At 41.9% G+C, this 16,329-nt stretch overlaps 1 protein-coding gene across 2 annotated transcripts in view; it reads left to right on the top strand.

Annotated features, from left to right (window-relative positions):
- Nucleotides 1–16,329, top strand: part of znf385c (zinc finger protein 385C) — a 182,269-nt gene that overhangs the window by 121,821 nt on the left and 44,119 nt on the right. For both annotated transcript variants that reach the window (XM_020511117.2, XM_048614642.1), the window contains exon 3: nt 15,132–15,242. In XM_020511117.2, coding sequence (XP_020366706.2) covers nt 15,132–15,242 — 111 coding nt within the window. The remainder of the gene's footprint in view (nt 1–15,131; nt 15,243–16,329) is intronic.

The raw sequence follows: 16,329 nt of genomic DNA on the forward strand, positions 1-16,329 counted from the left end.
CTCAGTGCAGCCTCTGATGAAGCGTCGGTGTGTTTTCCCGCCTGGTTTTTAAACTCTGGGGTCCGTTGCAATGGATTGCCTCACTTCCGGGTTTCCTCCGTAGTGGAATGTATATGGGGTCGAGTTCAATGTGTTTATTAATAGCCTGCTTCGTGGAGTGCTTCCAGGAATTCTCGTGCTTGTCTCTGCCTAGCCTGTCCCAGGATCTTGGTGCTGTCCCAGTCGAAGTCGTGGTTCTCCTTGTCCATGTGGATTGAGATGAGTGAGTATTGGTCGTGTCTTTTTGTAGCCAGTTGGTGTTCAAGCAACAGAACAGTATTCCCCAAATATCAGGGGCGTTTGGTTTGTGGGGGAGATTAGAATGTTGCAAATCTGAACGAGGAACTCAATCTACCTTGAAACCACTCACTTCCAATTTTAACTCAAGAAGCCAAGGGTAGACAAGCCAGCCATTCTCAGGAAGCAAATCAGTCATTCAAGCTTTTATAGGAGGTACAATGCTTCAATTTTATAGAGTATTTTACGGTGGCTCAGTCGTTAGCACTTCTGCCTCACAGCGCCAGGGACCTGGGTTCAATTCCAGCCTCGGGCGACTGTCTGTGTGGAGTTTGCACATTCTCCCCGTGTCTGCGTGGGTTTCCTCCGGGTGCTCCGGTTTCCTCCCACAGTCCAAAGATGTGCAGGCTTGGTGGATTGGCCATGCTAAATTGCCCATAGTGCCCAGGGATGTTTAGGTTAGTTGGGTTAGTCATGAGAAATGCAGGGGTAGGGGAATGGGTCTGGGTGGGATGCTGTTTGGAGGGGCGATGTGGACTTGTTGGGCCAAATGGCCTGTTTCCACACTGTAGGGGTTCTATGGTTCTATAGTTCTATTTTGAATTTTAACCCACATCATCCTGGATTCTCACGCCTTAGGAAACTGGGTGGATGAAAGGTGGTGTAAAGGAGCCAATCAATCAGGTAAGTGCCTTGAGTTCTGAGGAAGGGTCACCGGATGCAAAACGTTAACTCTGTTTTCTCCTCCACAGATGCTGCCAGACCTGCTGAGCTTTTCCAGTAACTTTGTTTTTGTTCCTGATTTACAGCATCCGCAGTTCCTTTGGTTTTTATTGTGTTGTTTAAGTGCCTTGACAGGACTGCTTATAGACCAGAAAGTGTATTTCCTGTGAACGCACCTGTAAGCACCAACCATCTCCATAATCATAGCCTGGGCATACACTTCCCATCTCCAACCAACTTCACAATCACCAGTCCCAATCTCCCTCATGATCTTCAGCTCTTCTCTGGTTCCCAATCTTTAACCCCCAGGGCATAACCCTTCCAGTCTATCACCAACACCCATCACGATCTTCAAACATACCTGCCTCCCACTTCGATGTCTACTCCAATAACCACCATTCCCCACAAATTCTCCATCACAAGCACAATATACTGAAAGAACTGAGGATGCTGTTAATCAGGAACAAAAACAGAAGTTGCTGGAAAAGCTCAGCAGGTCTGGCAGCATCTGTGAAGAAAAATCAGAGTTAACATTTCGGGTCCGGTGACCCTTCCTCAGAACGTGCCAGACCTACTGAGCTTTTCCAGCAACTTCTGTTTTTGTTCACAATACACCAAATGTCTTCCTTCTGTGCTGTTGTTGTCTACAGAAAGGTACCTGATATTCATCTGCTGCCTTTTCCAAGGCCTTACACTGGCTTGACAGGCAGAAAAGTCTGGTCGGTTACCAGGTAAACTTCTGTAAAAAGTCTATGCATTCCTGGCCATCTGGGACTCCCACCTCATCTACCTCTGAAATCACACCAGGACATACTGGGCCCAAAGGCTCTGAAATATGAAGAATGGCCAGTGATTAGGGCTTTATTTACTTGAACTAAAAGATTGAAGCAGCAGCACCTGCAGTGAGTGTATTGTGGGAGATTGTGTCCATACCATAACAGAATTGTACAACTATGGAGGAGGCCAGTTAGCCCATCCTGTCTCTACCAGCCCTTCAAACGAATATCATTACCTACTGCTTTTTCTCCATATGTTTGCACATTATTTCCCTCCAAATAATTGTGCAATATCCTGAATTGAACCTGTCTCCACTTCACTCCCAAGCAATGCGTTCCATACCCTTGGTATCACTGAAAATGTTTTCTCTTACCTTGCATTGCTTCTTTTGAAAGTCACTTTAAGCACAATCTGATTTTCCTCCATTTGTTATTTTAGTTGGATGAAAATATAGATTGTGTGCCTATGAGATACATTCCCAATGAGCACTACTCCCCACTGAAATTACCAGTATTTACTGTAAGCACAGGCAATTTTCAGTATTTAGAATATTGAAGAGCTGGGTCTGTGATCACCAGCTAAGCCTGAGAGCCACAAAATGAGAGGCTGGTTAGAATCTGGAATACTTTGCCGCAGTTGGTGGCTACAAGTAAATTATTCCAGAATACAAAGGGTATGGGGTGGAGGGAGAGAATGTGGCAAATGGGAGAAGGCAAACTATCCCTGAGTGAGCGATTAAAGCCAGGATGGCCCAGAAGGGCTGACTAGCCTTCTGTCTTTGTGTTTATTTTCTTTTCCCTTCAGCTCTGAGATGTGGACACATGAGTCAATAAGGTTTCTCAGCAGCAAAGCAAACTTCCAGATCCTGTGCCAGTCACCTCACCCTTCACCCATTTTACAATCTGATTCTGTCCATTTTTAGGCTTGACCAGGATTACTCCCTGTGTTGGCAACATCTCTTTGAGCTGAGGTCGTTTTGGAAGCTCATGAAATGTGGAATTTTGGTAGAAAAGAAACTCTTAGGCCAGGAGATTGTGAAAAAGCAAATGGCGTATTTCTTGGTACAGAATGGATCACATTGACAAGCTGTAGGTTTAACTTGCATAATTTGTAGAAGGAGAAAGCTATGATGAATATTAATGTGATACGTTACATTTCAAAATGGATCACATGCTCCTGACTGTAATTGTTTTCTTTTGTCAGGAAGAATTTAGTTCGAAGCTGCATTTCCATCTGATTAGTGCAGTCTTTGAAGAAAGATGGGTCTTTGGCTAATTTACTGTCAGGATCTATTTCAGCAGATCTTTATTTTTGCAGTATTTGTACTGCGGCTGCTAACTAACGTTTGGAATAAAGCCGAGGAGAAAGGCTGGCTACAAGCAAATAGTAGCAAACGTAGACAGTCTGTGGGTTGATAATTCTGTAATCACCTGTCTGCTTGGTTCAGGAATGGAATTCCGAACCCAGATAATGGCTTTTCTGTGCAGGCGTGTGCCACAGAGACTGATGCACCTGTCTTTGTAATTAAATAAACTGAAAGGCAATCCGATATTGCGTATTTCTGTTGGGAGGAAGGAAAGGAGCTGACAGAGAAACCGAACAGACAGCTCTGTGTTCCACAGGAGCACAGAACACTATCTGTGTTGTGGACTGCAGCTTGTGAGGGGGTGAAGGCAGCTGTGGTTCCAGCTAGTGAATTTTGGCTCTTGCCACCTTACACTGAGAACGGTGATGGTCTGCTCCCACAGACAGAGCAAGTGGCTGTGGCAATATGCACATTGTGACCTGGCACAATAGAGAGTGGCAGCCAAGACCCCAACACGTTTTCCATCATACGGCTGGCCAGGAATCTCTCCCACTTGAATTGGCACATGTTGGAAGGATTTACAAACTAGTACTCAACTTGTTTAACCACCTTATGGATGTGTCTTCCTTGGTCATTAAGTCCTGGGATCAGATTCGAAACTAGAGCTTCTGTCTCAGAGCAGAGATGCCACCCACTGCACCACAAGGCCTCCTCATACCCAGAGGAGCTATCTGCACAAAGTAACTACAGCACTGTCTTTAAGCTCTTCTTTGACCCATCTCCCAAACACTTAGATTATTTTGTCCTCTCCAGGAACTTCCAGAGGAAGTGGTGAATGCTGATACGATGTTAAAAAGATATTTAGTACATAAATAAGTAATGTTTAGAGGGATATGGGCCAAGCGCAGGCAGGTGGGACTTGTTTAGTTTGGGATTATGGTCAGCATGGACTGTTGGACCAAAAGGTCTGTTTCCATGCCGTATAACTCTATGACTCTATCATCTCAGTGTTGGGGATTTTGTCCTGCTGTTCGATATTGCAAATAGATCTGTCATAACAAATGTCTCTAATTGCTTCATCACATGCCATTAGGCTGTCAAAGCCTCACACCCATGAGAAATTAATGTAAGAACCACTGGACTTTGATCTTTTTGTAATCTTATATTCTTTCCAAAATTATTTTCCAAAGACCCTTTACAAAGTTGGTTGTAAGCCTTGTATTCTTCAGATTTTGTTAGCAGCTTATTTTTAAAAAAGGATATTCCCAAGGACTGTTTGTTCAGAGGTATTTCAAGAATCAAGAGCAAGATTCTTAGGGAAATGATCCATTTCCCATCACTTACAGTTTGGAGTTATTAGTTTTCAATTTTACTGTGGATTGAAGTTATCAGCAAAAGAGACACACAGACTTGCTATTTCCAAATGTTCTCATCCAAAAAGTTCAACAACAGTTTTCTGAAGTGGGCCACATTGGTTGTGATCCACAATCTGTAGCATTTCAGTCTGAGAGATAGTAGGAACTGCAGTTGCTAGAGAATCTGAGATAACAAGGTGTAGAGCTGGATGAAACAGCAGGCTTTCTGAAGAAGGGTCTCGGCCCAAAACGTCAGCCTTCCTGCTCCTCTGATGCTGCTTGGCCTGCTGTGTTCATCCAGCTCTACACCTTGTTATCTCGCATTTCAGTCTGGGCCTGGATTAGCCCTGGCCTGAGCTAACGACTATCCTATTCAGTGGTAATGCAGGGACATGTGCAAAATTCCTCCTGTTAGTCCAGCTGCTGAAAAACAACAAAGATTAGAGCTACTTTATGCTAATGAGATCTACTGATTCAGTTTATCTATTAATAGCTTAGAGGAACAAGTGTGTAGTCAACATATTATGTGGTATGATTGTTGTATAAAAAGTTTAGAAACAGCCCATCAGGTAATTATATTAGTATTAGACTTGGTCTAGGTAAATAGAAAGGTTTCACCTAGCTTTACAGAAACAACCTTTCATTGTGGGATGTTTCTCATGATGTCAATGTACTTAACATAGGTTTATGTTACAGCTACTCTTTTCTGACATGCTTAGATGGAGATAGAGAATGGACCCAATGTTGTTTGTAAGGTTGTTTTTCTTTTGAAGGTGGGGATCCCATTACCTTTAAAAAAACTCAAATATCACAGTAACAATACAGTCTTATGCTGTGACATCATGTTGTTTCCCCTGTGATTAACATACAATAGCACTGGGAATAAACTGGATACAATTGAAGTGGGACCCTTTAACAAATAGAAGGGTTTAACGTAAGTAACTGAGCTGTTGACACCCTGGAGGCTGTCATTAGCATCATAGACACATTGCGGGTGCTTTTGAAGTGATATCCCTAAGGAATAAAATTAGTAGCTTGAACATACAAAGACTGGAGACAGGTTATTGCAAACTGTTAACGTTTATTGCCTATATACTGCATATGTAAGCTTGGGAGAGCAAGACTTTGTCAGTACCTTCTTTCATCATGCTTGGTAGCCATTGTTAACCCTAGATGCCACTGTCCTGAGTGGATCGTGGTCAGCAAAGTGACCCCTTTGTGCTTGTTTGAGGCCTGAACCATTTCAGTGAACTCATTAACAAGCTGCTGGTGAATGGGCACCTCCCACTTGAGCACCTTGGGTGGGGATAGGATAGCAGCCATGTCCTGCACTGAGCTAGACAACAGCTCAGGTCCAAAGTCACCTCGAGGTGGGGGTTTTAGAGTAACCCCAAACTGGATGGCAGTGAGATACAGCTCTTTTTGGCAGGAGGCAGGAGCTGGGTTGGGGGGATGAGGACATGTCCAGTCATAGCACTGCTGCCCCTATTTGTAAGTTTCCCAGGTCATTTGTGAGCACCTCTAACAGTGCCTTCAAGTGATGTAGTTTAGGTTGCTCATTGCCTGGGAAAACTAGGCAGAGCTCAGCACATGCTTAACCCCTTTTGCAATTGGAACTTGCAATCAGCATCCTAAAATTAGCAGTTAATCTATATTTGTGTGCCTAAGCAGCCTCTTGCCTCTATTGAGAGGAATGATGTCTCACCCATTCCCAGAACTGTCCGTCAGATTGTATCAGCCTAGAACTCTGAGTATCAATGACGTAGCCAGAATCCATCTCCTAAGTTTTAATTGCTGGCTGCCTGCTTTTCAGGCCAGAAGTATACTCATTGTCTATCAGCTAACAGTAATACTGGACAAGTTACATCCAAGAATGAAGCTTGGCTGAAAAGAACATGCATTTCATTTTATGCACGAGGCTGCAACATTCCTTAGCCACAGAAAATAAATTTATTACACAAAAGAGCAAAAGACAAAGCCAAAGCTGAATTTAATACAGTTAGAAAGATGTTAGCACAAACAGCAAAACAAAGTTTCAACCTGTTTCCAACACTATTACAAACAATTCAGAGAATTTTCATTTCTATCTCTACTTCTTAAGTTTTCAGTTAACTGACTCCTCCCAGTTTCTTCTCCTTTGACTGTGGTGACAGTTTTATGATAATATTCCAAGTCAGCTGTCATGAACTATTCACGTTTATAATGGCCGAAACTTTTTTGGTGCTAACAATTTGAAGCTTTCTATTGAAGTCTTCTCGCTTGGAGATTCCACAAAACTAAAACACTTCAGCTATGATAACTGGTTCGGCTGAACTAAAATGTGATTCTCCTGCTGGGAGAAACTGCCCTTCCTTCCGAACTGAACTCCTGGTTCTACTGAACTGAGGCCTTGAAACTTCAATTCTGAAATCAAAATGAAACTTAATGGCTTTTTTGGTCTTGTAAACTAAACAATGTAAACATTCTGTTCATTAACACTACAAGGGGTCTCCTAGATGCATGCCTGTAATCTCATGGTTGCTTGAAATTGATGCACATACATCACTGTTCCAAATGACTTTCTGACCTGTTTTATTTTAATATACCTTCACAGAACTGACCCTCAGTCATTTGTGGGGTGGCACAGTGGCTCGGTGGTTAGCATTGCTGCATCACAGTGCTAGGGACCTGCGTTCAATTCCAGTCTTGGGCGACTGTCTGGAGTCTGCACATTCTCCCCGTGTCTGTGTGGGTTACCTCCGGGTGCTCCAGTTTCCTCCCATGGTCCCAAGATGTGCAGGTTGGGTGGATTGACCGTGGAAAATGTAGGGTTACAGGGCTAGGGTGGATCTGGTTGGAATGCTCTTCCGAGGGTCCATGTGGACTTGATGGACTGAATTGCCTGCTTCCACACTGTAGGGATTCTATGATATATCTCTATTTTAAAATCTAAATACATACCTTTCACTACAATGTCTAATTCTTGATCAAACAATATTGTGGCTATGAGTCAGACACACCTCCGGCCACTTGAAATATCATCAAAGTAATCAGGTTTCTTCTCAGAGCAGAGTTAAATTGTTAAAAGGCATTCATGATGCAGAAGATGTGAGGCGAAACAGGAATTCTACTTTTGCCAAATCTCTTTATTTGTAAGTAAAAATCTTTGTTGAGAACTAGATCTTTTGCTGTGCTACACTCACTGAATCCAGTAACAGTTACTACGAACTGAGTAAATAGTTCGAAGTATGTATCCTGAAACAAGTGAACCACAACCCCTCTGGAATTGAGCTTGGTCTGATGCCACTTTGGCAATACGTACAAAGTAGTATAAATAACATAGAAAGGTTGCATTAAACCCAGAGATGCTATGAATGTAGCAGCATTAGACTGGAATTTTAATGCAACATTCAGGTCACTGTAATCATAAAAATATTCAGTGTGAACGTATTAATGCTAGATCATAATATTTAGCTGTGGTTTATTGGTATTAGTCAAACCTTTGCTTTACTGGAGTTGTCTCTTTTTGTCAGATATGAATATCCTATTCTCTTGCCAAAATAACCTCTTCTTATAAGTAAAGGTACGTAGATGTTCATACATAGATTGTCACCAAATTATACTTTTAGTGACCCATTGACATAACCTTAGCTAAAAGAAGCATTGGACCAGATTTGTTGTCAAGTTTAATGGTTATGATTTCATTTGTCAATCATCTAGCAATGAAGGAGGTCGCTGGCAAATTGCGAATTGCTACAGTTGATGGGTAATAATCACTGCTTCTCTTCATGAACATGGCAGCTCCCTCCCAGCTTTATGGTTTCATAAAATACCTGCCTTAGCGCATTAATTACATTTTAGCTTGTTGCAGAAAATTAAAGCTGGTACTTAACAACACAACTACCTTTTAGCATTTATGTCCTCCAATGCCACACAATGATTCATGCAACAGCAAGAGAACAAGAAAACTGTGAACTCTTATTCTTACGTTGGTTATTAACAATTTCCAAAACTTACTTTTTTTAAACTTCTTTTTACATTTTCCTTTGTTTTCTTCCTTTTCTTAATCTATTCTTTCTACTCTTCTTTTTATTTCTCTCTGCACCTGACTTGAGCAAATACACTTTCCTTCTTCATCACCCACCTTGCTCTTTCTCAATCAGTTAAGGAGTTACATTGTTGACCCTAAGATAACAAGGTGTGGAGCTGGAGAAACACAACAGGCCAGGCAGCATGAGAGGAGCAGGAAAGCTGACGTTTCAGGTCGGGAATACCTTGTTATCTCAGACTCCAGCATTGGCAGTTCCTACTGTCTTGGCATTATTGACCCTGTCATTTACCAAGCTCCTAGATTCCACATTGGCCTCAGCTACTTCATTATCAGTTTGTAGGTCCAACAATGACAATATGAAAGTAATGGTACTTTCAGAGGCCTGAGAAAATGCTCAAGAAACATGAGTTTGAATCCCACCATGGCAATTGGGAAAAGTTAAATTCACTTAATTAATCATTCTGGAAATGAAATGCTTGTAAATTTAATAATTACTTGATTATCTTAAAAAATCCATGTGGTTTACAGGGATGTGCCCTTCTTAGGCAGAAATCTGCCATTCATATCCAGTCTGGCCTACACGTGACTCCAAATCCACAGCAATATGTTTGGCTCTTTACTACCTTCGGAAATGATCCAGCCATTCTGTATCAAACTGTTACAAAGAAAGACACTGTCAGCGCACCTAGACCATTGCAGCAGGTCAAGATTGTATCTCCACTTCATGCTCTCGAGGGCTGTAGTAGACATGGGAAATGAATGTTAGCTTTGCCAGCTACCTTTCCATCCTCAAGGATGAATTAAAAGGAACGTTACAGATAGTTAAGCTGAACAGCAAGAGATAAAGTCTAACAAACAAGGCACATCACATGATGCCTCATTCCACAGCTTTCTAAACAATCTGTTCCCTAACAGAGCGAAAGGACGACCCTTTAGAACTGAAATGAGAAGGATTTTCTTCAGAGGGTGGTTAATCTGTGGAACTCATTGCCACAGAAGACTGTGGAGGCCAAGTCATTGAGTGTATTTAAGGCAGAGATAGTTAGCCTCTTGATCAGTAAGGGGAATTGAGGGTTAAGGGGAGAAGGCAGGAGAATGGGGTTGAGGAACATATCAGCCATGATTGAATGGCAGAGCAGACCCACTGGGCTGAATGGCCTAATTCTCGTCCTATATCTTATGGTTTTATGGACTTACTTCATCTATTGGTTGCTTTAAGTACAGACAAGCTGCTCAACACTTATGTCACATCTTGGGCTAGTGGCATTGGAAAGATTAGTTGTGATAAATGGAAAATTAAGAATACTTAAGTTTAGGAGACATTAAATCAATAAATGCTGTGCTTCAAGGGAAAGGTACATCTTATAGTTACCAGCCATTTACTACCAAGCATATTTAGGTTCCCTTGAACACTTGTCATATTTTTATTGCACGTTTCAGATTTATAATGGAGATAATTTAGTGATAGAGCACCTGACTTGCAATATGCTATATTCTGAAGGGAAGAAAATCCTGGCCTTGTCAAGGCTGCATAGATTGGCAACACAAACATCATTCATAGATACAAGACATTGTGGCTTTCTCATTGTTTTCAATCAAATAGATTAGCATTGTTTAACTTTGGATCCAAAATTTCCTGACTGTTCCCTTTTACATGGAGGTGTTTTCTTGGTAAGAGTTGTATTTGTAGATGATTACAATGATTATGCAAAAAATGAAAATGCAAATTTCAAATTTTCATAGCTGAAGCAGGGCACTATTTGAAATTTACACCTTGGAAGCATTGGGAATTTCCAGCAAATCTAACTTACTTGAGGAGCGGCCACTGTGCATAGAAGCAAAAAGTTAGCTGCCATTTCTGTTCAGCATTTGCACTCCATTGGACCATGCCATTGCTGCTTTGAATTGAAGGAAGGAAGGTGTTCAGGCAGTGGGTAAAAAGACAGATGCATCTTACACACCTATTCCCACGTGTCTTCATCCAAGGAACTACAGTTTCAGACCGGAGGACGTTCAAACCAGCATTTCTGTGGAGATCTGCCTTTGCTGTTTCTTTTTCATGAGGCACCTTGCTACACAATCAACTGGAACATTATTTGTGGATATGGTCACACCCAGGAAAAGCAGTTCCCATAGCCAAAAAAATCAACTATTGACAACGTTGGTTCTTTTTAAACTACCATTGATGACATTTGTCACTTAAGTCATATCTGAGTGCATTGAGCCATTTATGTAGAGTTAGGGGCAAGTTACTGGCATGGAAAGAGGGTCGGACTGGCAGAAGGCAGCGAGTGGGGATAAAGGAGTCTTTTACAGGATGGGAGCCGATGACTAGTGGAGTTCCACAGGGGTCAGTTTTGGGACCACAACTATTTATGTTATACATTAACAATCTGGACGAAGGAACTGAGGGCATTGGTTCTATGTTTGCAGATGGCACAAAAATAGGTGGAGGGACAGGTAGCGGGGAAGTGGGAAGGCTGCAGGAGGATGTGGACAGTCTAGGAAAGGGGGAAAGCAGTGGAAGATGGAATACAGTGTGGGAAAGAGTGAGGTTATGCACTTTGGCAAGGAAAATAGAGATACAGACTGTTTTCTAACTGTGGAAAGACTTCGAAAATCTGAAGCACGAAGATACTTAGGAGTCCTCATTCAGGATTATCTTAAGGTTAACAAGGTTCATTTGGCAGTTAGGAAGGCAAATGTAATGTTAGCATTCATTTCAAGAGGGCTAGAATACAAGAGCAAGGATGTACTGCTGAGGTTGTATAAAGCTATGATCAGACCATATTTGGAATACTGTGAACAGTTTCGGGCCCCGTATCTAAGGAAGGATGTGCTGCTGGCGTTGGAGTGAGTCCAGATGATATTTACAAGAATGATCCCGGGGATGAAGGGCTCCTCATATGAGGAGTGGTTCTGGAGTCTGGGTCTGTACTCGGTGGAGTTTAGAAGAATGGAGTGGGGTGCGGGTGGTGATCTCATTGAAACTGACAGGCCTGGATAGAGTGGACATGGAGAAGATGTTTCCACTAGTAGGAGAGACTAGGACCCGAGGGCATATCCTCAGAGTGAAGGGATGACCCTTTAAAACTGAAATGAGGAGGAATTTCTTTAGCCAGAGGGTGGTGAATCTGTGGAATGCATTGCAACAGAAGGCTGTGGAGGCCAAGTCATTGAATGTATTTAAGAGAAAGATAGAGATGCTCTTGATTAGTAAGGGGGTCAAGGGTTATAGGAAAAAGGCAAGAGAATGGGATTGAGAAACATATTCAGCCATGATCTAATGGCAGACCAGATTCGATTGGCTGAATGGCCTAATTCTGTTCCTATACCTTATGGTCTTATGGTTGCAGAATCTTTGTTCAGAAGGGACTAGTTTTATTACATTTTCTTTGAAAAAGAGAGAGAAAAGAAGACTTTTATTTATGGAGCATTTTTCAATGTTTGGATTTCTCAAAGCACTTTATAGCCAAAGACATAATTTTGAAGTGCAGCCACTATTCTAACGTAGAAAGTGCAGCCCTAGTTTGTGCACAGCAAGATCCCACAAACAGCACTTTGATCATGTTCAGATAATCTTATTTGCAATGCTGATTATAGGAAAGGTATTGGCCAGGACAGTACCATGGCTGCAGTTCAAAATATTCCCACAGGATAATTCACATCCTGTCATGCAGATTTATCATCACAACTGAAAGACAGCAAATCTGACAGTGCAGCAATCCCTCAGGCGTTGCACAGACATAAGAGCCTTGACCCCAAGTTCTGGATTGGGACTTGAGCCCAATGTTTGGGGAAAGCGACCCACCCAGCTGGCACTCTCCTTGTCAAATGTAAGAAAAGGTTCACTGCATTGACCAAGTAGCAGCTCCACCTAACCATTAAGACAATCCTGTCAAATGTGTGGTTCAAGAAAGTTTTAGAATGGCTCAACATAAGGGGCAGTGTCAGACCAAATAAACCAAGTCAATTAGCTGAACAATTTCTACGAACTGTGCCTTCATCTTACCCTGGTCCACAATTTCCTGCATTATTTAAATAACGTGATCGCCCTAAAGTTAACCACTAGCTCCCCAAACAAGGCTGCTTCCTGCCAACAAGTCTCCCTTATATATTAATAAAGTATTCTCTGCCACCACACTGACACACAATGTCAACGCCATTGACACTGATGAATGGCTAGGACCAGAAGCTGGCACAGACCCTATCCATGTGCATATGTGTGGTGTCACTGATGCCCAAGCTACCCTCCCTCCACTCAGTGACCCACTCTCCCGCTCCATTCAACACCCTCACCCCCAACCTCCCCTCCAACGCTCTACTCTCCTGTTCAACCCTGGCTCCTTCACTTCCAGGATATAGTGAATAACAAGGCAGCGTAGCAGTGAGCAAGACAGAAGTAGTGACGGGTCTGGAGCAGGTCGGACAAGTGCATGGAGTGAGGTAGTGAGCAAATTACGATGCCAGCATTTGAATTTGAACTAATATTACTCTTCTTTGATGCAGGCATGGTGCCTCCTTGGATAGTGAGTGAACTTCCTGCGGATACAGTGGCATTGTATGGGGAGATGACGGTATTATTACTGGATGGTTAATCCAGACTCCCAAGTATTGTTCTGGGGACCCTTCGCATCCCACCACAACAGATGGTGGAATTTGAATTCAATAAAACATCTAGAATTAAGAGTCTAACAATCACCATTCTTACCTGGTCTGGCCTAAATGTAACTCCAGACCCATAGTGATGTGGTTGATTATTAACTGCCCTCTGGGCAATTAGGGATGGGCAATAAATTCAGCTAGCAATGGCCTCATCCAGTGAATGAATAAAAAAAAGTTGTATTGATATTGTGATGAAAAGTGTGTGATTTATTACTTTGTCTTAAGTTTGGATTTCACACTAGTGGCATATGGGTGTTGGGCTATTTTTTTGTAAAAGGGTTTAATAAGTAACCAAGTCAGTCTTTCTGGAACCATGAATTGAACCAGTATGTGTGAAAAGGCAGATGACTACAGTCCACCTGGAACATTAGTTGAGGTTTACGATAGTAGAGAGAAAACATTGCAAGTTATTAGTCTGATTTTGATCTACAATAATCAAAGATTGATTTTAACTTAGAAGACCCCAGTAATCCAAAAGTTTTGGGCAGTTTCAATGAGATCTGACTGAAGCTGGATGCCAATTTAGAAAGTAGGTTTTTCAGAATAGTTCAGGGAATGCATTACCTCAGCGAAAGAGTGTCATTTGTGAAACCTCCAGACTAGCAGTGTTTGGTTAGAACTCTTCAGTGAGTGAATATTAAAAAAAAAGGTTTCACAGTTCACGGAGGTGGAACTGAGAAAAAGCAATCAAACCTACAGATTTAATAGGGAAAGAAAATTTCTCCTTTTTGTGTAACCATAAAGTGATGGTGTTGGGGAGTGATTGGGATTTTGTTTTCCCATGCATTTTAAAATCTTTCAAACTATGTTATATTTAGATGACTCTGTTTTATTGATTTATCAAGTAGTAACATCAGTTAGAATTGTAACAGTCTGCTCACAGACAACAGGCATGTCACATTACAGTGGTTTGTCATCAATATCCCACCTGACAGTCTTTGACAATCAGACACTTCATAATTTGAACAATTGATGTTCATGTTCAATAAAAAAAAGGGACAGAGCCATTAGAAATAAGAGAAGACAGTATAAATGATTCCTAAACCAGAGAGTGTACAGCACTCGGTTTCATATTGTCCAAAATGAAAGCACACTGAAATGGCAAATTACAATCAGAAGATGGACCCAAATGCTCTGTAAAGGGTAAATTCTGACCCCTGGGGTAGGGGTTTCAGCATAGTGGAGGTAATATGTTGTTCTCCACAATTAGCCTGTTTGCGCAGATTATTCAGTAGGACCATTGGTGGTGCCATGAAGATTTCTGGACAAACACCTTGTGTCCTAGATACTTCCATGGGCAGAAAGTTGTGGCACTCAGGTTTCCAGCCATCTTTCCAGGGGAGGCAATGGCCTAGTGGTATTATCGCTGGACTGTTAATCCAGAGACCCAGATAATGTTCTGGGACCCGGGTTCGAATCCTGCCATGGCAGATGGTGGAATTCAAATTCAATAAAATATCTGGAATAAAGGTATCTAATGATGACCATGAATTCATTGTCGATTGTCGATTGTCGATTGTCAGGAAAGACCCGTTTGGTTCACTAATGTCCTCTAGGGAAGGAAACTGCCATCCTTACCTGGTCTGGTCTACATGTGACTCCAGAACCACAACAATGTGGTTGACTCTGAACTGCCCTCTAGGCAATTAGGGATAGACAATAAATGCTGCCTAACCAGTCAACGCCCTCATCTCATTAATGAATAAATGAGCAGCCCCATCCTTCAGAGGCAGGAGTTAGAGAGCTTGTGTGACAGAGATGTCCCTGCACGAAAAATAACCGAGTGATCCAATCCAATCGGTATCCCACCGGGAGGATCGAGTTTAGATGATCCTACGGGAATCAAACCTAGGATCTCCAAGACTATACAGCTGAGCTTTTGCCAACTCAGCTGTCAGGAGAACCTCTTGTTATTGCTTGAGTTTGAAAGAGATGAAACAGTGTATTCTACAATATACTTAACAAAGCTAATCATGGCTCAAAATTTTTTTACTTGCAGATGGATCCAGTCCAAAAGGCAGTAATAAATCATACGTTTGGCGTTACATTGCCGCCTAAAAAGAAGCAAGTAATCTCTTGCAATGTCTGCCATCTCAGATTCAACTCTGAGGTAAGGTGTTTGGTTCTGTGGGAATCGTTCAGGGTCATTACCAATGTTTGCATGGTTTACACAGCACGTATAAAAGAACAGGAAATTCACGATTCCAACGCAACATGGAATGGGGCGTCCTGGATTTTGTTCCATTTTTGTTCCTTTGGCCCCAAATGAGCTTGGGGGTTCAGCTGAAGGCGCAGTCGTCATCATCAGACACAGGCTCAAAATTGCCACGATTTACCGAATTGGTCTTTTTGTTCAGATTTCCACTCAAATTCAATTAACGTAGTTCCCAAACTAAAATTGCCCATGGACATGGGCAATTGGGACAGCTTTTATAGCGAAACGCCTTGTATTTTGCTTCACTCGTGTATTTAAGGCTGATGACTTGTACAACTGGAAATGAGATAATCTCAAAAACTGAGTTGGCAGTCACGTCAGTGACAAAGGAGCAGTGCTCTGAAAGCTTGTGATTTTAAATAAACCTGTTGAACTATAACCTAGTGTCGTGTGACTTCCAACTTCCACCCCAGGCCAACTCGGGCATCCTCACATTATCTCAAAAACTAAGCGTTTTTACCCCTTTGTTTTAAGCGACAGAAATGAATTTTTAAAAATCTAATCAAAACAACCTATTTGTGCCAGCAATAAGTTATATAGTATTTTGTTAAAGATTTTAGAGCTTTTATAATATGCTGTTAATAATCTTGCATCTGAGAAACAGCTTGAAAAAGCCCCGTCAAAGAAATGTAGCTGGGGAGGCTGTAGTCTGATGGTAATTCACTGGGCTTGTAATCAGAGACCTAAGGTGGTACACTTGAGGACTCAGGTTCATATCCCATTACAACACTAGGTGGAATTTAACATTAATGATGATGCTGAAAAACTCATTAATTGTCCTAAAACTTATTAGTTCACTAAATGCTTTTTAGAGAAAGAAATCTGCCAGCCTTTCCCGGTCTGGCCCATGTGTTTGACTCCAAACCCACAGCAATGTGAGAGATAGTAGGAACTGCAGATGCTGGAGAATCTGAGATAACAAGGTGTAGAACTGGATGAACACAGCAGGCCAAGCAGCGTCATAGGAGCAGGAAGGCTGATG

This window comes from Rhincodon typus, chromosome 30 (assembly GCF_021869965.1).
Source record: "Rhincodon typus isolate 14 chromosome 30, sRhiTyp1.1, whole genome shotgun sequence".
Lineage (NCBI taxonomy): Eukaryota > Metazoa > Chordata > Chondrichthyes > Orectolobiformes > Rhincodontidae > Rhincodon > Rhincodon typus.